General features: G+C 44.6%; 1 protein-coding gene across 2 annotated transcripts in view; it reads left to right on the forward strand.

The window, feature by feature from the left end:
• Positions 1–963: 963 nt before the first annotated feature.
• CYTH1 (cytohesin 1) overlaps positions 964–22,872 on the forward strand; it is a 58,510-nt gene continuing 36,601 nt past the window's right edge. Inside the window, exon 1 of one of the 2 annotated variants that reach the window (XM_088138408.1) lies at positions 964–1,119. In XM_088138408.1, the coding sequence (XP_087994534.1) occupies positions 1,089–1,119 (31 nt within the window). In that variant the 5' untranslated portion in view covers positions 964–1,088. Of the gene's footprint in view, positions 1,120–18,718; positions 19,115–22,872 lie in introns of those variants that run through there. The other variant, XM_025168397.2, reaches the window with a different exon arrangement.

Consider the following 22,872-nt stretch of genomic DNA (forward strand, 5'->3'; position numbering starts at 1 on the left):
ATTCCAAGCCACAGCGTGGTTTCTGAATTCCTAAGATGCATTTCTTGGAAAGGTTTTGCAGAAAAATGGAAGCACAATAATTGATTATTCCTTCCCATTATTTTCTTGATTTTCCAACACAACAGGGTTTATGTTGTTTAGCTGCTAGATATTTAAAAAATGACAGGGTATCCTTATATGATGAGGGGTGATTTCCTCAAATGAGCACCTTCTGTGCAATGGGTGGTTTCCCTGCTTCATGTTGCAGGATAATTTTCTTCTTCCCTCTACCAAATCCTGATCTTTCCCCCCCCCCCCCCGCTTTCTCAGGCAGTTTTACTCGATTCTGGTTTTGTAGCAGTTTAAAAAATTACTCAGCTGGTAAAACAGCCTTCTGTGACAATTTACATGATCAGTTTCTGCATTCCTGTTTACAATCTAAAACACCCGCCGCACAGAAACAGTTCGGAGCGACAGGAGGCGAGCAACCTTTTTTATACTGACAGTCAGTCTTTTAAAGCTATTCTTAGGAAAATTCTGGATTCAAGCGTTTCATCGAAGGACGATACGGAGAACCAAAGGCCGGAGTGCCTGGCTTCGAGGGGGGCAAAGAGAGCCACGCACCCCGCTCCAAAGCAGAAGCAAGTTTTGCTAGCTCCCAACTCTCTGAATCGCTATTAGTGACACGCTATGACAGAGGCGAATTAGTAATTACAGTTAATAACACCACAGCGAGTAACGTGGGCGCAAGAGGCTCCGCCTATCTCTAGTCGCCTTGGGACAACATCAGCCCCGCGGGCGCCGTCCGCCCTGCCCTCCGGCAGCCAAGGCGTTTAACCCGCGCTCCCTCATCCTCTCGCGGCCTAATGGCTTGCCGAGATGCGGTAGCCTCACTTCCTCCAGCAGGCGCACCCCGGCCGCGCTCCGACCCAGCAGAAACCACCGACCCCGCTTGGGTGGGGCTTGGCGGCATTACGAGCCCCGAAGCGCGTCCTCTGTCACGTGGCACAAAAGCCGCGCCTCTTTTCGGGTGGCTGAGAAGGAACTCGCACGGCAGCGGCGGCTGCTCGTATTGCCTGTTCGGCAGCTGCCCAACTCCGCTTGGTAACATGGAGGAGGAAGACGAGACCGCTGGTTACGGTGAGCGGGTGAATGAATTGCGGGCGAGGAGCGTCCCTGGCTGAGGATCGCCGTGCCTGCATCGCGGCGGGGAAAATGAAGCATTTATCTCGCGGGTGGCAGTAAGGGGGAGTGGCCCTTACACGCACAGCCAACTGTCCTTGGGATCCGCCGTGCCGCGATCCGGTGATCCCCCCCCGCCCCTGCTCCCCGCGCGCGCCCCTGCCTCTCCTGGCTTGCGGAGGGTTGAGGGATCGCGTCTTGCGTTCTGAGTCCAGTCTGGGGGCGAAGCAGTTGGGCAGGGAAGAGGGGAAGGCTACGGGGCTGACTGCCCAAAGGGCGAAGGAATTGGCAGGCGGGGGGGGTCGGTGGCAAGATCAGCCCCACCACCTCGGGCGTCGGAAACGTGCTGAGAGGGGCCGGGGACGAGGTGGGGGCCTCAAGGCTGCTCCGCTGCTGGGGGCGGCGTGGCGGTTACCTGAATTTCTTAGGTGGTGGCGAATAGTCCGGAGCAGCTGCCGGGGGCTGGGAAGAGGCTTTCCGATCGCGACGGACAGCTGTTGTCCCCGGTCGTTCCCGGGCGAGGACAGCTGCTCTTTCTCGGGGACGAGAAGTTCGGCGCGGAGTTGGCTGGCGGCGGCGGGGTTGGGGAGATGGCGCGCAGCTCCCTTCGGTCCTGGGCAGCGCCGCAACTTAGGGATGCGGGCATTTATCCGCGGGGCTGCTTGTGGGGACACGAGCTGAGCGGAGAGGTTTTAACTGGATCGCGAAGGGGGGCGGTGGGGATGGCAGCGGGGGAGCAGCAGCAGCAGCTGCGGTGGGTGGCAGCTGCTTGCCTCCGCTGCCGGCCTTGCTCGCTTACGCCAAGCACCCCTCAGACTGCGGGTGAGGAAACGTGCGTCTCTCCGAGGCTGAGCTGGGCAGAGGAGGAGGAGGAGGTCGTCGTCGTCTTTGGGCCTTGCTGGCGCGGCTTGGCTGGTGTGCCCACCTGCCTGCCGTGTCCTGCCATGCCGCTCCTCTGGGCTGCCAGCGGACTGAGCACCGAGTGGAGGTGGTGCGAGCCCCGTGGCTTGGTTCTGGCTGTTCAGCCTCTTGTGGGATTTCTGGGAGGCCCTGGACCATAGCCAAGCCTGTTCGTTACTGAGCTCGAACTAAGCTTTAAGTATGTATAGGTACTCTGAAACCGCAGTGAGAGTGAGCGTGAGTGTCATGCTCACAGCTTGGCAGTGTTCAGAGAGTGTGCAGCAGTGTACTTTTTCTCCCTAATCTGCTTTCCTGGATTCACCCTGGCAAAGGAGCAACATACCCAGGCCTGAAGGATCTGAAGCTTTTGTCAGAGCAAAAGTCTTGCGTGCTTTGCATAAGAAAGAGATGGATAGACTCATTTCCTGGCTATGCTGTCAGAAATAAGGAACTGGAATCAATTCAGAAATGCTGTGACAAATTTGGAGACGTTGCTAAAACTTCAGTATATGTGTTTTCTGCAAAGCTGTCTTATTTTGAGAAGCAAGCCTTAAAGAAACAAGCAAGATCTTCTATATTTACAGTGTAAATCTTTCATTGCCACTGTCCAACAACTGGCATCCAAGTTAGCATGTTAGTCTTTCTCATTCATAACAGAAGTGTGCTTAGCCTTAGGAAAGAGGTGTGCAGTTCACATATGGTCCAGAATATATCTTGTAAAAATGGTGGGAATAACTGTAATTTACCTGCTATATCTGCCTTTCTAGTTTTGGTGTTGTCCAGATGTATTGTCCTAAAATTTCCAGCATCTTATGTCGGCTAGGAAGATGGAAGTTGCAATCCAGTGCATCCAGAGAGCTTCAGATTGGAATAGGCAGTCTGCACAAGGCAAATAGGGGTTTAGATCTTGCAGGGAAAATATGTGTGCTCCTAAGGGAGGCATGAGCCCAGTTGTAGAGCCCACTTCAAGGAGGCTGTGATCCTTTGCTTACTCAACTTGGTGTGTGCAACAGTGCAATGGGGGGACTGTCTCAGTGCTGTCTTTATAATGAATTTCATTCATGTTGGCTCTAAATTCACTGACATTCTGAATGTTGATAGCATCTCTGCAGTGTTGTTGCACCAATCAGTGTATATGACCCAGTTATGGGTGAGTAGCTGACTTACAAATTTCCCCAGTGGAGTTGGGCGTGCAGATTTCTGCATTGCTGAAGTGATAGAGGCCTGCTCCATTTACTTGGCATATCCTGTCACAGAAACAACCCCTGGGATTTCTTTAACCCGCCCGTTAACATGGTGGGTGCTCACATCAGAAGTCCTTTTAATGTGGATGGGCTGAATTAATCTGTGGTTTCAGCACAAATCAGCTTTGAACTGTGGGTGGCTTTGATTAGGGCAGCTTGGACACATCATTTAATTCCAGAGATCTAGACTGAAGATGAAAGACAGGGGAGGTGTATCTGGTACTAGAGAGGCAAGCTGTGTGCACATATGCCCCTGCCATCCGCACACTTGTTCTTGATTGATTTGTACATGAACATTCCAGCTGTGTTGCTCACGTCATGCTGTGATCCTAGGGAGCATGTCGGGGAAGAGAGAAATACTGTAATGGTAAAACAGCATATGCAGCTGCTTTCTCATCTAGCATGCATTGCAAGTGCTGGATTAGATGTTCAGCAATAGATAATCTCCCTTTTGGGCAAATGGCAGGCTGCCCAGTTCTGCTCACCATGTCACTCAAACCTGCTATATTTTCAACCTGGATGTGCTGCCCAGTCATGTGGAGGGATCCTGTATGTTCATCCACAAAGGTAACTTAGGGGCAATGGCAGCTCCAGGGTAGATGTTCACTATATGATAAAAGGCTAAATGATGGGCTATATGATAAAAGACTGAATTTGAGCTGAGGCTTGATTGGCACTGCAATTGGACATATTTAGATTATTTACTGTTTCTGAAATTACTTCTATTATTTTTTTTTCTGAAAATCAAACAGATAAGAACAGCAAAAGAATTCCAACTCTAGAATGCCAGTATCATTTTTAAAGTGTTTCATCTGCATCAGCTAGTAGGGATTTTCCTAGCTTGGGTATAATTTTACTTAATTTACTTTCCATTTAAATAGTGCAGCAAACAGGGCTGGGGAGGAGGGAGGTTAAAATAGTGCAGCTCAGAAATTTCCTGCTTAATGACCTAAAGAAGGTTTATCACTTGCATTGTTCACCTAGAGCAGTGTTTCTTAGAGGGTTGTGGGAATTGAAGTCTACACATCTTAAAGTTGCTGAGGTTGAGGAACGCTGACCTAGAAAAATTAAGCGAGATGAGGAAAGGAGTCTTGTTGTTGCTTGGCTAGGATTAGATTGCAGAGCAAAAAACTAGTTACTTTCCTTACTTCCCATCTGGAAATCACTTTTAATCTGAGCACATGGATTAGTGTGTGTTTCTAGGGAATACTGTGAGTGTTATTTTGAGGGAGGAATTCAGAACAGGCTTGCTGTGTCTCTGCTTGAGCACTTACAGTATAGTGTGGGTCACTGTCATTTCTGAAATCAGCCATTGGTTCAGCTCTGCTGGCCTATTTTGTTTATGGGGAAGCTAAATTTAACCAGATTTGCATGGGAGTTGTCAGGTTGTTTCAGCCAAAGAGGAAGTGGGGGCACTCTTCAAATGAATGCAGTTCTTTTGTAATTGTGATGGTAAGCATCTCCAGAAAAATAGAGGCATCTTGGCAATATGGGATTTTCAGTTAACACTGCATTGAATTAATTCTAAGAAAAAGGAATTTGGGCATACAGGGAATTGGGACCCATTAGGCCACCATAGAAGTGCTATTTGTTTTGAAGTCCCAGTGCAGGGGACCTGAAAGTCTTAGTGAGGTTTTTGTCCTATCCTATTTAAGTTTGAGAACAGGGAGAAAAATTGCTGTGTGTGCAATCATGAAATGAATGCCACATCCTCTGTAGCACATTGTTTCTCCTAACTGGTTAGTTGCCCCACATCTCAGTTCCGTTTCTTGCAAATTTGATTAATCTCTTTCTGGTTCTGTTCTTTTCTGAAAGTGACTTGTCATCTATTCAGAGGATCCTTTGTTATCTCATTGTGCGTCCTATTCTTGGTGTTTGTGGTGGGATAGGGCAGGTTTTATTCACTGTGCATCCACATGTATCTCTTTACACATTATTTCTTTTTTATTGCAGAGTTTCCTGGAGTTGGTTATCTGCAGTCGCATGTCCCTGGCTGTCTGCTTTGTTAGAATGTGGCCATTAAGTTTTGTGGCTTGTATTTAGTAGCATTTCCGCGTCTGTTCTGATGGCTAGCTAATAAAATGTGTAAACCCTGGATACAAACAGAATAGGAGATGGTCTCATGTTTCATTAAATTGTTATAGAAATGTGCTTACATCGATCGGCAGCTGCTGTGTGTCGGAACAACTGGCAACTGCCTGCAGGCAGGGACATTGCTGCACCTCTTCAGGGTTTGAAGTGCCCCTTTTAAATGGGAGAGTCCTTACAGTAGTTCCACAGGTGCTCTGGAAATCCAGTGGCTCTTACTTGCTGACATCCTGAATGGCTTTGGGCTGCATCAGGGATTACGTTGTCTAGTTCATTGACTTGCTGTGATACCATTCAGTGAGGGATTGTGGAATATACAGCCCATTTGGATGGCATCAAGTTGGAGAAGACTTATTTACATATTTGAAACCCAGTTTTTTTTTTTTAAGGGCTCACTCACTTTAATGAATGTCCAACAAATTCTGAAATGAATCTTTACAACCAGTAGGTGGGGCCCTTTTCCAGAAATCTCCTACTGCTAAGTTGACATGAATGCCTCACTGAATCCCAGTGCTAGGGAATACCAACCCTAGGCTTTATTCCATGGGGTATTGTGATTCAGAGCACAAGCATATCTGTGTATGTGTGTGTGTGTGTGTGTTTCATCTAGTAAAATGGTTAAATGTACATTGCTGAGACCATGATATGAAAAAGGCCTTTTCTGGGAGAGAATTAGCATCTTCAAGGGTGGGGATGAGGAGCGCTTGTGGTGCCAATGGTTGGTGGGTCTTGATTTTTCTTTGATCAAAACAGAGATAGTGTTAGAGGGATTGATGGCTTACAGCTAGGTAAGAGACAACACTGTGCTAATGTTACATTCTGTGTACAGGTAAAAAAACAAAGTACTGAATTGGGTTGGATTGCAGAATTTCTGATCCTGAATCCTTTATTGATAGGCCATGAATGTATTGGAGTTAGAAAATGGATTTTTTACAAAACCCAGACCCTTATTTCAGACTGGTGGTGTGGTATTTCTGGCCTTGGTTTCATTAATTTCTGCGAAAAGCTTGCAGTGGACCAATTGTCTTGCACTCTTTGGCAACCTGGGGCATTTGGGAAAAGGGTGGCTTGCAATGAAGCAGTGGTTTGTGGTAAGAAGTCGCTTCAGAAGCATGACAGTTTGTTTAGTCAGCACTGTTCCAGAGGGCCTTGCTGTAGATGTGCATACGCTTTGGTCTGTTTTCATGTGTAGGAATGTTGCTGAGAACGCAAATTCTATCTAATGTCTCCTGGTTCCAGTGGTAGGAAAAAGGAATTGAGGAACTGAATTGACTTTGTGCTGTGTATTCTGCTTTGCCAGAGATAACAAGATAAATGCAGATTTGCTGGGGGTTAACTATGTCTCTTCCATTTCTTTGAAAAACAGTGCTTTGGGAGCAGCTCATTTACATTCACATTTGGTTGATGATTGCAGTTCCAGTAGAGTGTTGCTTACGTATATGCCTTATTTCTGAGGAAGCTGAAGAAATTCGGTTTCTTCCTCCTAGCCACTGTTAAGGTATTGGGAAATACGCCAAAATGTAAATGGGGAAGTAAGTCCAAGAGAAGTGTTGTCCAGACCTAACTGACTTCATCAAGCAAAATTGTTTGTTTTAACAAACATGCTCTAGTCCTTACTTGACAGTGAATAGTTAAATGATTTGGAAGAGCAGTGTCTCTTTTGTTCTTAATTGGGGGGGAGACTTTAAACAAAACAAAGGGGAAAAACAAACAAGAGAAAGAAAAAAAGTAAAACAAGAAGATTACACACACACACACACACACCCCTCATACAGATTATATGTATATTAAGTTTTTCACAAGTTTCCATAAAGGATGACCGACCATATTTCATTATAATTGTCCATACATACTCTACATCTGTAAGTAACTTGTTTGTAAGTTGCAAGTAACTTGCAAGGAATCGGAGGATGGGTGGCACTCAGGTGGGACTCTTTGGTTTTTATGTTGATGTATTGACCAGCATCTGGAGGCTGTTCAGGTCTGATGGGGTGAAACAGACTTCGGTTCAGTTCTGACAAGACGGCGTGGCTGTGGCTGTTTGGCCCCCTGGAGTTGGGGATGTTACCACCGTTGGTCTTGGATGGGGCTGCACTTCCCCACTCAGGACTGGTGCGCATCTTGGCGGTCCTTCTGGCCTCGCAGCTATTGCTCAAAGAGCAGGTGGCAGCTGTGGCCAGGAGGGCCTTTCCACAGGTTCATCTGGTGTGCCAGTTGTGCCCTTTCCTCAATTGGGAGGCCCTTCAGACAGTCAGCCATGCCCTGGTCACCGCACAACTGGATTATTGCAATGCACTCTACATGGGTCTGCCCTTGAAGACCACCCAGAAGCTACAGCTGGTTCAAAATGCAGCAGCGCAAGCAGTAATGGGTGCCTTTCAGTATGCCCGTGGGTCACTGCTGCTACATGAGCTGCATTGGTTGCCAGTCAGCTTCCGAGTGCAATTCTAGGTACTGGTTATTACCGATAAAGCCCTATATGGCACAGGGCCAGGATATCTGAGGGACTGCTTATCTCCAGTCATTTCTGCCCACCCATTATGTTCTGGCAGAGTGGGTGCACTCCAGGTCCCACCTATTAAGCATTGTAGGACTGAGGAAGTGTGCCTTCTCTGTCGCAGCCCCCCCCCCTCTGGAACAGCATCCCCCAGAGATGAGGACAGCACCCTCTCTCCTGGGGTTCTGGAAAGCTCTGAAAACCTGGCTTTGGTCCCTGGCCTGGGGTTGATGTGTTATATTTTGGGGACCCTGTTTTGTTTGATTGGTTTTGCTTTTATGGTTGTTTTAGTCCAGGCTGTCTGTGTGGTTTATGTTTTATCTGTTTTTATGGATTTTTTGGTTTTGTATGCCACCCAGAGTCCATTGGAGTTGGATGGCTGTAACAAATTTAGATAAATAAATAAATAAAAAGCGGGTCTTCTATCCTTGAGTAAATGGAGCCATAAATTTATCTTTCCAGTGTTGAAGGACTAGTCACTTAGCAATAAGAAGGGGGCAGAGAATCTGTTCCTGCTTTCTAGCCATCAATTTCCATGTAATTGGGATATAGCTCAAAAGAATATGGATGTCCAAGAATATTAAAACTTGCCTCAAAGTCAAATGTATATGTAATTACTTCTTCCCAAAACATAATAAGACATTGCTAAAACATGTGTTTTAATGAAGCATTATTTTGATACTGGAAAAACTGGGTCTGTTAAAATCCCAACCTCAATTTGGTATGTGGGAGGCTGAGAGGATTTTACTAAAAAGGAGCTTTACTCTTTCCTTCTGTGTGAGTTCCTTCCTAGTGTATCCCAAAGCCATTTATTGTTTCCCCACTGTCCTAACCCATCCAGCTGCCAGTAGTTTTCACCCAGGAATCCCAGGTATTGCAAGTGAAACAAAATCAAAGGAACTGTGATGTAGGGCTGTGCAGTTCTTCAGATTCTGTCTCCAAAACATGTTTTGGGGCGCACAGGACTGTGAATATCACCTCTGCCTGCAGCACCTTAAAGCCGCCGCGCCTTCTCCTGGGCTCAAGCTACTAACTCTGCTGCTGTGCGGTTCCAGGAAAAGGCTCAGCTTCTTTAGGAGGTTTCAGGCAGGTGTGTGTGCTACCCTCGCACTTCAGTGCACCTCTGAAAGAGAAACAATCCAAAGGACTGCACAACCATCATGTTTATGTAACACACATTTGTATTTCAAATGTGCTTTCTTTCTCTTGGCTTCCCTCACTCAGGGCTCTTCTTCATAGCTGACCTAATGTGCTTTCTGAGACAGCAGAAAACTATTCTGGCATCAAATTGGCTGCCCTTATTGACAGTCTCTGTGCTGCCACTGGGTCAGTGCTGGCAAATGGTGCTGATCTTATTTAGGGTGGGCAGGTACATTGGAGACCGAGAATGGTGGATTCCCCTGGCTTTGTTTCCTTCAATGTCACCCTCCACACACACACCCCCCGCCCAAAAGTAATCAGCCAGCAGGAAATCATCCACCACCCTCTCTTCTTAATGTAGGATGAGGCTGGGAAAGAGGTGATTTTTGTCAAAAGCCTAGATCTGTAGATTTAGGCATTTGTTGGATTCTCTCTGGTTTTGTATAAGTGTTTTGTATAGGTACATTCAGAGGGAGCCCAAATATCAGCTGATACTTGGACACCTTTTGAGCATAGGTTCCTTCATGAATCAACACTTCTGATTAACCACTTGGCTTTCCTGTCAAACCCATCTTCCAGTGACTGGGAGGATCGTTCCCGGTACCAGTCCTCACAACAGACCATCTGCCATCCACTATCTTTCTACTAGCATTTGTGTCCCTATGTCAGAAGAATACTAAACTCATGTTCAGAAGCAGATGAAAAAGGGGGGATGCATCATGAAGTGGGACCGAGTGCCATGACTTTCTCTTTTCTGCTTCTTTCCCATTCCAACCCCCACCAGTTGTGTTCAGCTGCTGTTTGGGCTGATCCAGACCCTGAACTGGGTACAGAGAGAGAGCCCTGCTTGAAAGAACAGGGTTCCCTTGCTGCCTTAATAAAAATGGCCCTGAAGGACAGCATCTAGGACAAGGAGGTGGCTTGCCTGCTCTGTGTAATGTGGCCAGTGCAGCTGGGCTGATCCCAACCTGTAGAAGTCACTTGACCACATCAGCAGCAGAATAGTCAGTGAAGAGTGCCAGATTGTATCCAAAGCAAACATTTCCTTGGGATAAGAGGGAAAACACTACAGTAAAACCAGTACAGCTAAAGACAATTAAAGGCTGCCTCTGATATGAGCTGGGGACCAGATAAAGGTGACATCATGAGAACATAGCAAAAAAAAAAGAGGTGGCTGGGACATATTTATGTTGCTGTTAGGTGCAAATGAAGAAAGGTTCATCCCTGTGGCAACTTTTCTACTCCCCCTGCCTGCACTGTAGCTGCTTGATGTTTGCAGGATAAATTTGGGCTCTGTATAGTTCAAGCTGCTGGTTTAATTGGCCTGGGAAGAGTCCTGCATTTGTGCTTTCTACTTGCCTGGTTTGTCACCTTCTAGCTTCCTAGAGCACTTACATCTGTTTGCCATGTGTTTTCCTAAGTAGGTAGGATGGCATGCTTGAGCTTTGCATCTCTTCCTAAAGCGGGTTGGCTCTAGCACTAGCTATGCTGTATTGCCTGGGGGTTCTCAAAGGTTGTGGTGTTGTCGCCTGAGAAAGGAAGATACATGAATTTGTTTGGCCCATGTGAATAAGACAAGTGAGCTGCTCCTTGACAATAGTGAGTGTGCCCTTATCAGGTTAGCACCCTTATCCCACTCTTCATCCCCTTTAGGCATCTTCCTGCCAGGACGTGGTTCCACTGCCAGCTTGACTAAGCAGGGCAGGGTAGAGTTCTCCGAGGGCCCCAAGACCGGTGCATGGAGCTTTGGAGTTCCCTGTTCTGAAGGAGAAGATCCAGTTGTGTGTTTTCGGGCTGGTAAGAGTGTGTGCACCCAGAAGGGGGGATGCTGAGTTCAGGGAAGAGTAGACTGGAACAGAAGCTCAGTCCCTCACAGTTTATTTGAAGTGCTGAAGAAGGCAGTGCAGAAACATCTGGAGTCCAACTGTCCAAAAAAATAAGACTTTGTTGACATGGAAATCCTTCCTTCCTTCCTTCCCCCTTTCCCAAGCTATGTGATCCAGACTTCCTGTCTACTTCTCTTCTGCCCTGTGAGGAGTCAAGCAGAGGTAGGAGAGCTTTAAAGAGTGATTCCTGTTCTTCCCCAACACAGCCAGCCTTTTGAACCTGCTTTTCTTCCCTCCTAGTTCTTTCTGGCATCTTCACAGCATGTTTCTGGGTTCATGCTCAGCATCTCCAGATAAAAATACCTCCACTGCAGAAATGCAAAAGGCTCCACTCCTGCTTGAGAGCTGCTGACAACACAGTACCTTACAGTGGTCATGGGCTCAATGGAATAAGAACTTTGTATGATCTTAATAAATGCACTTACATGACATACTCATTCTGATTACTGATACCCCATTTTTTGGATTTGCACAATATACTTAAATTAGCCAAACAAGCTGGGTTCACTCAATGTGCAAAGCCACAAACATTGACTAGGTCTCTGATGTAAACTCAGCCAATGTTCCTTTGGTCATGAATGATCTGTGTTGACCTCTACTTAGTTCCCAGAGGCACTAGGTTTTTACAGCAATCTAAGTTTTTGTGGAGATTGCAAGTCCCAGTTTTCCTGGGCAACATAGCAGCAACATCATTGGGCTTCTTCTCAGTTGGGAATTTACTAACTGGATAGAGAGCAATCACAGTCCTAGAAAATGAGGAAAGTAGCTGTTCTTCAAACAGTAATAGCAGATGATTAAAAATCCATTCACTCTTTCTTCATATATTTGTTTTGAGATTCAGTCTTCATTTTTTTTGGTAAGTCCCACCAACCATCTCAACATACTTCTTTCATACTGGTCACTCATTTTTTTTTATTTGGTCCATATATGAGTCAGCACATGACATGTCTCCTAGCTGGTGGGTCAGCTTCCGAGTGCAATTCTAGGCGTTGGTTATTACTTCTAATGACCTGTGTGGCATAGAGCCTGGATATCTGAGAGACTGTTTATCTCCAATAATTTCTGCCCACCTGGTATGTTCCTGCAGAGTGGGTGTGCTCCAGGTCCCATCTATTAGCGTTGTCATCTTGTGGGACAGAGGAAGTGTGCCTTCTGTGTTGTAGCTCCCACCTTCTGAAACATCATCCCCCCAGAGACAGGAACTGCACCCTCTCTCCTAGGGTTCCGGTAAGCTCTTAAAATCTGGCTTTGGTCCCAGGGCTGGAGTTAATGTAATATTCTTCAAATAGTAATAGCAAATGATTAACAATCCATTCACTCTTTCTTCATATATTTGTTTTGAGATTCAGTCGTCATTTTTTTTGTAAGTCCCACCAGTCATCTCAACCTTCTTCTTTATACTGGTAACATATTTTTTTATTCGGTCCATATATGAATCAGCACATGGCATGTCTCCTCGCTGGTGGGAGGCAAGTGATAATGTGCAATGCAATTTCGAGATTAGAGATCCTAGCTGGCACAGAATAGCATGAGCACACTTGAGTTAAAACAGGGTTTGATTGTGCCTATGCTATATGGACAAAATATGCCCAAACCAATTGGTCCTGTCCTTACCCCATATTGCAGATGACATGGGTAAGACTAAGGCTGGAAACCTAGTCTACTCCTTCTCTTTCTTACTAAGAAGCATTATGGGGAAATAAAACGGTAGCACCAGTTCCAAACACAATTTATATCTGAAATGCTTTCAATGCCTACATGTTTGGCTACCTCACAATATCCCTGCAAGCTAGGTAATTTATTAAAGCCTCCAAAGCCACACAATATTCCACAAAGGGGAAAGCCAAACCAGACTTCACAATCACTAATCCTAGAAGCGTGATACTAACACTGGAGCATGCCTATATGGGACATGAAAACTGATTCCATACCTATTTAAAAGGAGTGCCTTGTAGCCTAAGGAGCATTGAGAATGGGCATTCAATGAAGTGATAAGTTAGATATCTGATTTAGATATCCCTAACCTGACCTATAGTTCAACAGGCTGACTGGAAGTGAGATGAGGGCCATAAACAATTACACTAGAACATGGGAACTAATTGGCAAGTCCCCAAAAACCATCTTTGGTGAGATAACATGAACTCAGGAACTGAAACTGGAACCAATTTGCAAAACAGAGTAAGCAGTGAGAAGAAGAAAGTTCAACCTTCCCACAACAGCTAATACTGCAAATACTTTCATTTTTCTGCACCCCACACCCCAGATTACTTCTAGTTTCCGAGCTCAGCTGCAAAAAGCATTTAAGAATGGCCTAAGTGATAACTCTACCCAGGAGAGCTGGGAAAGGAGGGGAAAAAATCAGCTATGTACACTTCTGTCCAGTGATTCTACCTGGGAATACTTTCTCCCCAAACCTACCTAGTACCACTGTAATAGAAATATGAGACTAAGAGCCCCAAAATGTGTTCTAAAATGCAATAAATATTCTGCCAGCTACTTACAATGTGAAAGATGTCCTTCATTAATGCTTGCTCTAGAAAAAGAAAGAAGTTATAAAAGGGTGAAAGGAAACGTGAAGAATAACAAAAAAAGAAAGAAAAAGGAAGATATCTAAAGAAGTGACTTCGGATCTTCTTTGCAGCTTTTACAAACAGCAATTGCCAACTTCTTGCTAGGCTGTTTGTTTGTTTGTTTGTTTATTTATTTATTTATGTATTATCAAACTTGTATGCTGCCCATCTCCCCCAACGGGTGACTCTGGGCGGCTCACAATAATAATGTTGCTACCCTCCAGCCTAAAAGTACCTGGGCAGGCCAATTCCAGCCCCTTAAGGTAGGCCAGGTCAAGAAAGAGACACTGCAAGGATTCCAGGAATGCTAAACTGTTCCAAGGCCTGGGGCTACCTGTTTAGGTGCTTGTCAAGAATCTGAACAGAACCATTGTTTTCTGATGTTCTTAAGAATCCTCAACAATTGGGTTTAATGTAGACGCCTCTAAGTATTTGTTGAGTAGGTGGGATACTATCATTGTTTACATCTCTTGTGGTGATCTGTTCACTATAAGGAAATAGCATAGGAAACCAGGACAATGCAGTTTCCCCCCCCTTTTCTAGTAAGATCCAAGAGCCAGTTTGGTGCAGTGATTAAGGCACCAGGCTAGGTACTGGGAGATTGTGAGTTCTAGTCCGGTCTTAGGCACAAAGCCATCTGGGTGACTTTGGGACAGTCCCTCTCTCTCAGCCCTAGGAAGGAGGCCAGGGCAAACCACTTCTGAAAATCCTTGCCAAGGAAATTGTAGGGACTAGTCCAGGCAGCCACCAAGAGTCAACCCTGACTCAAAGACTCACACTCACAAAAAGTAAGATCCCCTGGGCACTTTGACCCATCCTGTGTGAAATAACAGTGAAGATTGTTGTTTACAGTGAAGATATCAGTGCTGAGCCGCTTTTGCCAGACAGCTTGTGGCTAGCTGATGTGATTCAGCAATTACAGTCATGGGCTCTGATGCAAAAAAAAAAAGAGGTTTTGTGATACCAGAAAAAAAAATAAAAACCATGGATAGCACCGGCTTTTCAGGGCTGTTGCAACTCCGTTCTCGAAAGAGGAATTGAATCTATAGATGAGATTGCTGGGAGATTTCAGCTGCTGGGAAGGTGGTTAGAAATGAATATACGGGCATCCCTAAGAAAGATTCAAAAGCAACTGATGGACTAGTATTGTAAAGACTTAAACTGATGCTCAAGAGAATTTGAACCTCTACGGTGAGTTTCTGTGAAGTGCCCAATGAAGTGGCAGCCTCTATATGTGTGCATGTGCGTGTATAAGAAAAGAGTCCCCCCACACTTCTTTCACAGTCCCCCTCTGGACTTTTTCACCTCTTAAATTGTCTGTGTATTCCTCTCCCTCTTCTTTCTGTTCCTCCTGTTCTCCCTCTTGCAGCAAAATCTGTTTCTGGCAAATTATTTTTTTATATTTGCTATTGAATTGAGTGGCATGATTTCCTGTCAGCTTCCCAAATCATTTTATTTCTGTTCAGGAACCTATAGATTATGTAATAAGTATGAAAAATTACAGAAAGTATTGCTTGATGATTATCTGTGTTCGTCTATGGTTTGCGTACCGAACAAAATTAATGTGTGGACTGATTACTTTGTTCTTTTTTTTTTAATTGAGAAGCAACAAGATTACAGCCAAATAAAAATGATCTGGCTTGGCTTGTTCTTTTGCTTATCTTACTTAGTGAGCACTCTCCCTCTCCTGCTCAACATACCCCATGGTTTATCAAATTACAAAATTGAAAGGATTTCCTCAGACCTCCTTTTTCCAGCCATTTGGCTTTTAACTGCTAGTAGGAATATTACATTAAATATTCCACAGATGTGAAGACCGACTACACAGAAGAAACTGGCACAGAATAGTAAAGTTAGGTCATATTTGGAAAACGTCTGGGTTAGGAACTGCAGTTCTCTACCCTTTTTCTCTTAACCTCTTTAGTAGCCTCTTAGGAAGAGCCTGGTGTGGATTGGAATTGGAGACATGGGGGTGTCATGATGAATTCTTTTTGCTGAGCTATCTTGCAAGCAAGTTATTTGCCATGGATCATCTTGATAAGCAAGTCTATGATTTGTCCAATTGGTCATTATGCATATCCAGCAGGCACATGTCCCATGCTCATATGCTTAACACACATGTCTCTGACTTGGTTCCCTCTACATATACTGTATGTTGGCTAGGAATCATGGAAGTTGTAGTAAACACATCTGGAAGGTTTAAACTTGGAAAGGATTGCTTCTTTATATTCTGAAGGTAGGACTACTCTAGTTTGCATGTTATGGGAGGAGTACCTACTGCCACACTCCTATTTTTTTACTCTTGCTAAGGTGCTAAACTAGAACCAGAGATGCCCAGGTTGAAGCCTGAAACCTGACTGAAAAGGTTCTAAATAATATATTTTCTCCAGGGCCCTTTCAAGCTGGAAACTGAATGAAAATTGTCCAGTACTGTTGGATCCAGTGATGGCTTTTTAAGGAGAGGATGAACCACTGCCTCCTTTAAAGCAGGTAGAATGGTCTCTTCCTTCCTGCAAAAAAGCATTCACTACCACTTGGATCCAACAACATTTCACTTTCTGTGAGGTCTTGACCTCAGAAGGAATATGGCTCAAAAACATAGGTGGTGGAATTCAGAGCCCCCAGGATTGTCTACTTCCTCAGGATTGACACATTCAAACTCTCCCCAGATAACCAAGCAGGACCCTGCCTTTGTCATTTCCATATTACCTGTACAGGCAGAATCCAGTTCCAAGCAAATCTGAGCAACTTAATCCAACAAATGCCTAGAATAGTCCTCATAGTGACCTTGCAGTGGTTCCCAGCTTCTCCTTGCTCAATAGGGACCAAGTCACTCGGAATAGGGTCACTGGCTGACTATCTGCAGATGCAATAAAAGAGGAGAAATAAGAGTGTTTTGCCACTCTTAACACCACAAGATAATTCTTAATAAAGGCTCTTACCTGTGTTTGGTCAGATTTGCTCTTTGCCATCCTCCAGCAAAACTCTATCTTTGTGTCATTTCATCATGTGGAGCTCCTTTGAAAACCAAGGGGTTATCTGAGATCTGCGTGCACAGAGAGTCTGCACAGGTGTGATCTGATCCTAGGCAACTGTCACCCACTCATTGCAAGCAGTGACTAAGGCATTACTTGACCCATGCAATAGAGCTTCAGGGACTATCCCAAGTTCTCCAGAACTCCACCTGGTCCATCAGGCTCTTGGGGCAGACCAATCAAATACTGTAGGTCCTACCTCCTTACAGCTACTGGGCTAGGGAGTTCTCTGAAGCTAGCAGGGAGTTATCCCTACATAGCAAGGGATAGATGAGAACATCCCCCAATTTCAGATCATGTTGCTACTGCCCCAACTTGACCGTAGCATTCAGCAGCTCAGGATGGAAGCAGCTGTGCAGCAGGAAGGTTGGTCTGCTAGCATCAACTCCATCTAATCCCTAAGACCCAACATCACAAACAGGGTCTTAATCTGGTTATCTGTGGAACAGCACCCTGGCAGCCACCAGAATTTCTTGGATGACAGTAGCCACACTCCTACCCCTGCCGTGAAGCCACAGCTAGTGCCACATCCAAAACTGAGGTGGGCACATTTCAGAGAGGACCCCCCCATGCCCAACCAGGTTTCAGTAATGCATATCAGGTCAGCCCTACTCTATGATTAGATCATGGGTGAGGCAAGCCTTATTATAGACCAACCTTGCATTAAGTATCAGCAGGAGACTGGGGCACCAATGCTCCAATGAGCAGATCTCAGGGCCAAGCACAAGGGAGGGGGCATTGGTGCCAAATATTGAGACTGCCTTCCCCAAGATTGCCCCACCCCTGTCTCTTGCCTCCCCTTTGTCACTGCCTGCCCTCTTCCCCTTCCCAACACCCATTTCCTGTGACCTTAGTCTCCTCCCCCAGGTCAAAGGGACCCATCACACTCTAGAAAACAACAACATTTGGTTCAGGTATCACCTGACTCCAGAATGACACACACCACCAAAATACTGACTGACCAGGGTACCAATGCATTTCTGCAAGCATTCACCCCTCAAACACAAGTCAGCCGACCTATCTACCACCCTACCCGATATATATCACGCTCGCACCATAGTATGAGACAGAGCACCCCTCCATTTCTCATCTGAAAAGGAGTAAACAGTTTCAGCCCGCTCATGCCTTCTCCCCAAAACCTCCAGTACAGAAATTGTTAGTCCAATCCAATCCTATTCACCATGTAGTCCTTCAGAGATAAAATGAAAAGAACACCAAGGCTGCCCTATATTTTCAGGCAGACTCCAGCTCCCCTCAGTCTTGAGGTCATGTTGTACAGGGAAGATGATGGCTAAAACAGCCATCATCCCATATGGCCAGACCTACAGCATCTGTACAATGCAGGTCAGTTTTCTTGCAGGACCACTGTCCTGCTGCTGCCCAATACATGTCTAGTTCATATATTTTGCATGGCTCATTTTGCCGGATGTTGGTTTCCTGTTTATAGGAACCTGTCTTTTTAAGAGCAGCAGTTGGCATACAGGAGAGGCTGGTGCACTGCCTAGGGACAGAGGTAACCATCAGGCCTGCTATGCTTCTCAACCGAATACAAGCTGTGGCAAAGGAAGTGCTAGCCAGTCGGTCCAGTCCCTTAGCTGGCATTTCTCTCTTCGTGAAGATTAATGACCTTTTAAGAAAACAAGTGAAAAATCATCCCTAGTTGCTTGGTCTTTACTGCAGCGTGCAACTGCAGTTTTATACATTCTGAAACTTCAGCAATTAGAGTAATGCTGGCCAGGCTCCACTCTCAACTTGTTTGGAAAAGGCTTTTACTTCTGACAAAGGTTTGAACTACCAGAAATATCCACATGGGATTATTCCTGATTCTTCTTTGTAGTGTTGCATGGATGGAAGCAAAAACTCTGCCAGTTTCCTTGCTTTACAACTCCTACCCAGTTGCTATGTTGCTCTTTCCATCTACACATATGTACTTGCCAATCTTTGGTGTCCATATACACTATATTTTCATGCACCTTTCCTTTATGCAGTGACAGTTGCTATGCAACAGCCCAGCTCGCTAGATGCTTAAAACTCAAAAGATGAAACTGGATAAAACCAACCTAAAAATACTCTTCGCCCAAACCTCCCCAGGCCAGTCAGAGGGAGCGGCTGAGGTGGAGCCAGCAGAGGGGCATCTGGAAAAAATTCCAGAACTGGACTGCCCTCCAAATGGCTTTGTGTGTCTTGTCAGCTGCACACTGCAGCACTAGGAATAGTTTCCTGGCAGGGAGCTGGGATTGGCTAGGCTCAGTGCGTGGGAGCCTCTGCTGTTCCTTCTGCTCCAGCCGGACTGGGGATCCCTCGCTTTGTGTTTCTCTCTCCTCCTTGGCCCTGTTGGTGGAAGAAAGGGCGGCAGGTGCAGCCGAACATTTGATGCCATGAAGCCGGACTTCCATAAGTTCTAACCTCTGCTCTCCGCCGTCTCCTTGCTCGCGCCGACCTGCTAGGCTGTTGCTCTCTGTCCAAGGGCAGCTTTTCCCACCCAGTCTTGGGAGGGCATAATCTTGTGCTGCCACTATGGGCACAGTCAGTGAGCTCTGTGCTTCCAGTTTCCAAGCCTTCCTCTGCCCTTCCATCTTGGCCACCAAGCCAGGTAGGTCTTTTAACTTTTTCTGCCGTGGAGTATCTTGCTGATGTCATGATAAGCAGGAAGCAGAAGACAGAGTGTATGGAGAGGGCATAGGTTATCCCTCTGTGGCTGGTAGATAGAGTTGTTTGTTGGGATCCCTCTCTCTACCACCCAGTCTGAAGGCTGTACACTGTAGCTTCAGTGTTTCTGTTGTAGCTTTTCTTTTACTGAGAACCGTTATGTTAATGTTTGGCTTAAGTGTAACCTTTTTTCTTGGCACTTGTGCATTCAAAGTTAATTCAGTTTCTTACTGATAGGTTTCATTGATTTCTTGGTTCAGAAACCAGTATAAGTTTCAGTGATTGGGTGGAAGGAGAGCTGACTTCTGGTTTGATTTCAGTGGATAGAAACAATTTCTGGTTTTGGACCTCTGGGAGAATCTTTGTGCAAGGAGACAGAAACCAGATATAAAGTCTGAGTGACTTTGGAAATAACTGTTTGACTGCTAATTATATCTTCCCAATAATGGATCATCCTGGTCCTGAGCAGGATGGCTATTAGTAGTGCATTGTGGCTAGGATCTTTTGTTTGATCTTCCTGAACAAGAACATGTGCTATTGAGTAGTCACAAGTTTTACCAACCAATTTGGAATTTACCTTGGGGGGTATGAAGGGTGAAAAGGATTATATTTAAACATTGTCCTCTTTCTGAATCCTTGATCCTCACCACTGAAGACCGGCCAAGAATTTATAACAAAATAATAATATATACTTAGAACAGCGAATGAATCAACAGATGTCAAAGTCTGGTGACCCTGGCTAGATTACAAGCATGGGGTCGGAGTGGGAGATGTTTCCACCTTTCTTTTCTGATGATGTTGTCATCTGTAACTGTCTTATCCCAGCATGGAGAATTGCCATTGGACAGATCTTCACTTAGTGATTGTTGTTGCTTGCTAGAATCATTGCAATACAAAAGTGTCATCTCTAGTATGTGAGGGTGGGGTTCTTTTCTAAAACTACTTTCTTGCCATATAACAACCAGATAGGTAGATTGTTCTAATTTAACACGTTTGTGACTATTGGGATGGCAGTAGATGAGGTAGGCTGATCTACTGTCTTCCAAAAATGAGAAGCTGTTCAGGTACAAAGAAAGTTTTCTCTACTATTGTAATATCAAGTTATCTGGTTTTCTGACAAAGTGCCAAGTTCAGTTACTGTGTTCTCTGCCTTCTACTATATTATAGAATGTTATGAGGCAGGGATGGTGCAAAGCTGCATGAGAATATCACATATTTGTATTTCTTGAATACTATCCTGGCCAAGGAATTAAGGAGTCTACACAACAGATATCCTAACAGTTACAGCTAGATAGGTCACTTAATGTAGAATTTGATAGCCATTCCCTAAATCCTTAGAATGTGATAGTCCTATCATTAAAAAGCTAAAGCAAACCAGGATATAAACCCAAAGTAATTATTTTTTAAAAAAGAATGTGACTATATGAATGCATTCTGCCATGACCTGCTATGTCAGTAAATCTGGTAGTTACTTGTTCAGTCTGATGGAAGGTTGCCATACCAGTTGCCTATCATTTGATCAGAGTTAATTATTTTCATAAATTCATGCCTGGTGTAATTGGCAGTATCTCCAAACAGGAAGACAAACAGCCATCACAAGTAAAGACCATTATTTTAATTTCCATATTATATATATATATATATATATATATATATATATATATATACATACACACACACACACACACACATATATATATATATATACACACACACACACACATATATATATATATACACATACACACACACACACACACATACATACACACATACATACACATACATACATACACACACACACATATATAAAATATTTATAGAAACTTATCCACCATGATTACTTCATTATTATTCTTAAAAGTTAATTTCATTGTTTTATGCTACTAGTAAACTAATTTGTTCTTATAATTAGTTCAGCAAGTTTCAAACCTGATTGACTCTTCCTTTATTTTAATAAAGTTAACACTTGATTGTTTAGAAAGTCATTGTGAAATGCACATCCTTAGCCAACAGAGAAATTTTAAATCAAGTTTGCGCTTTGGTTAACTGCAAGTGAGGCAAAGCCCAGAGAATTTGAGTCCTAGCTATTTCCTTTTCACATTCTTTTCTCCTGGAATGCATCATAAAATAACCTGGTGCCTTTCTGATGCTTGGGACTAGGGTTGTCTCCTTTGGAAATATTCTGTGAACTCCAAAGGATCATCAAACTGTTTCTGCTAGAGAGGGAGAGGGAGAGAGGGAGATTGGGAGAGAGGGAGATTGGGAGAAGACATCCTTTGTAACCCAGTGGCTTGAACAAAGAACACAACTGCTCTGTTTCTCAGAGAAGAGAGGGAGGCTGGCTGTGTGGTTCTTTCTGCCTTCGCAGATGTTGGGGACAGCTGTTTCCCAGATGGCTGTTAGATCCAACTGTTAAAGTCAGACAGAAGAGGATCTGCTGTGGTGGGAGCTGGGGGAAGTGGGAGCCAGGAGGTGTCCATGGAAACCTGGCCTCTACTCTGAAAACCAAGAGATCCCAGACAGTGCGTGGCTGGGGTTGTTCCTTTTCAGGTACGAATGAAAGGAGTGGATTTATAGTGTGGGCTTCATTTTAGCTTAAAGATTGAGAAACAGGCCTCGCAGGCTTGAAGTTGGGACCTTTCTCTGTCACTGTTAACATTTGCTTGCTCTGATGCTAAAGCAGTAGGTATTTGTCATCAGGAAAACAGGATGTGGTGGCATCAGCAGCTGAAGGCAGGAAGTTCTGCATTGCCTGGTAAAATCAGCAGGTAGGATCCCCAGCACGCGACTGGCATTATTTAAACCAGAAGGGACCCTTTGTTAAATCAAAACAGGTTGCCCTATCTTTCAAAGTTGGCTTGTCACCCAAATGGATTTCTTGCTTAAGGGCATTTTAGATAACACTGATTTAGGGTATTTTTCCCCTATCTCCCTCAGTCATCATATGAGCCTAGGAAATGGAAAGACCAGAGGCAAATCTGTGTTATGTCCTTAGTGCTTGGGTGCATTAAAGGTTTATTTATTAACTTTTGTTGCATTTCTTGTTCTTCCTAGGAGCAGAATTTGAATGGCTCAAGAGCAGCCAATTATTTTCCTAATACAATTTGATCAGTGGTGGGATTGCTGTATAGTTTTGAGAGATGGCTTTTCTACAAACTCACCAGCCTCATGTAGTAAGGGCTCGAATGCATTGTGGGAAGAGAAAAAAGAGATGAATTTAATAGAACCAGTCGGTACATATGTGGGGAAGGTGTGGAACAGACACAGAGATGCACTTATTTTCCTGTTGGAGGACTTGCTTGTCATGTAGCTATTAGGCTGTGATGTATACAGAAAAATCAAATGTTAGATTGCAAGAGTTGTGGAGCAATTATAGATTGATAGTACTCCAACATTTCTTCCTAGAAGTCCTGTTGCTGGGGGCAAGAAGAAATAATTATTGCCTTGTACAAATAGCTACTGGCACATCAATGTGTGTGATTCCTTTTTATAGTCTGCATATAATAAGCTGAGATAGAAGTGATGACAGGAAGATGATTTGTACCAGTGTAAAAGACTGTTCCACAAGTGTCATTTCTTTTCTGTGGTGTCCTCCCCTGGTTTTCTGGGTCAAAGCCAATGCCTTTCTCCAGTCAGCAGAGGGCAGTGCAGACCCAACTTTTCAACTAGGCTACTTTTGGCTTGGTCTTGAATGATGTA

This window comes from Python bivittatus, unplaced genomic scaffold, assembly GCF_059951505.1.
Source record: "Python bivittatus isolate LINGU-HERP-01145 unplaced genomic scaffold, Pbiv_v1 ctg000220_np1212, whole genome shotgun sequence".
Lineage (NCBI taxonomy): Eukaryota > Metazoa > Chordata > Lepidosauria > Squamata > Pythonidae > Python > Python bivittatus.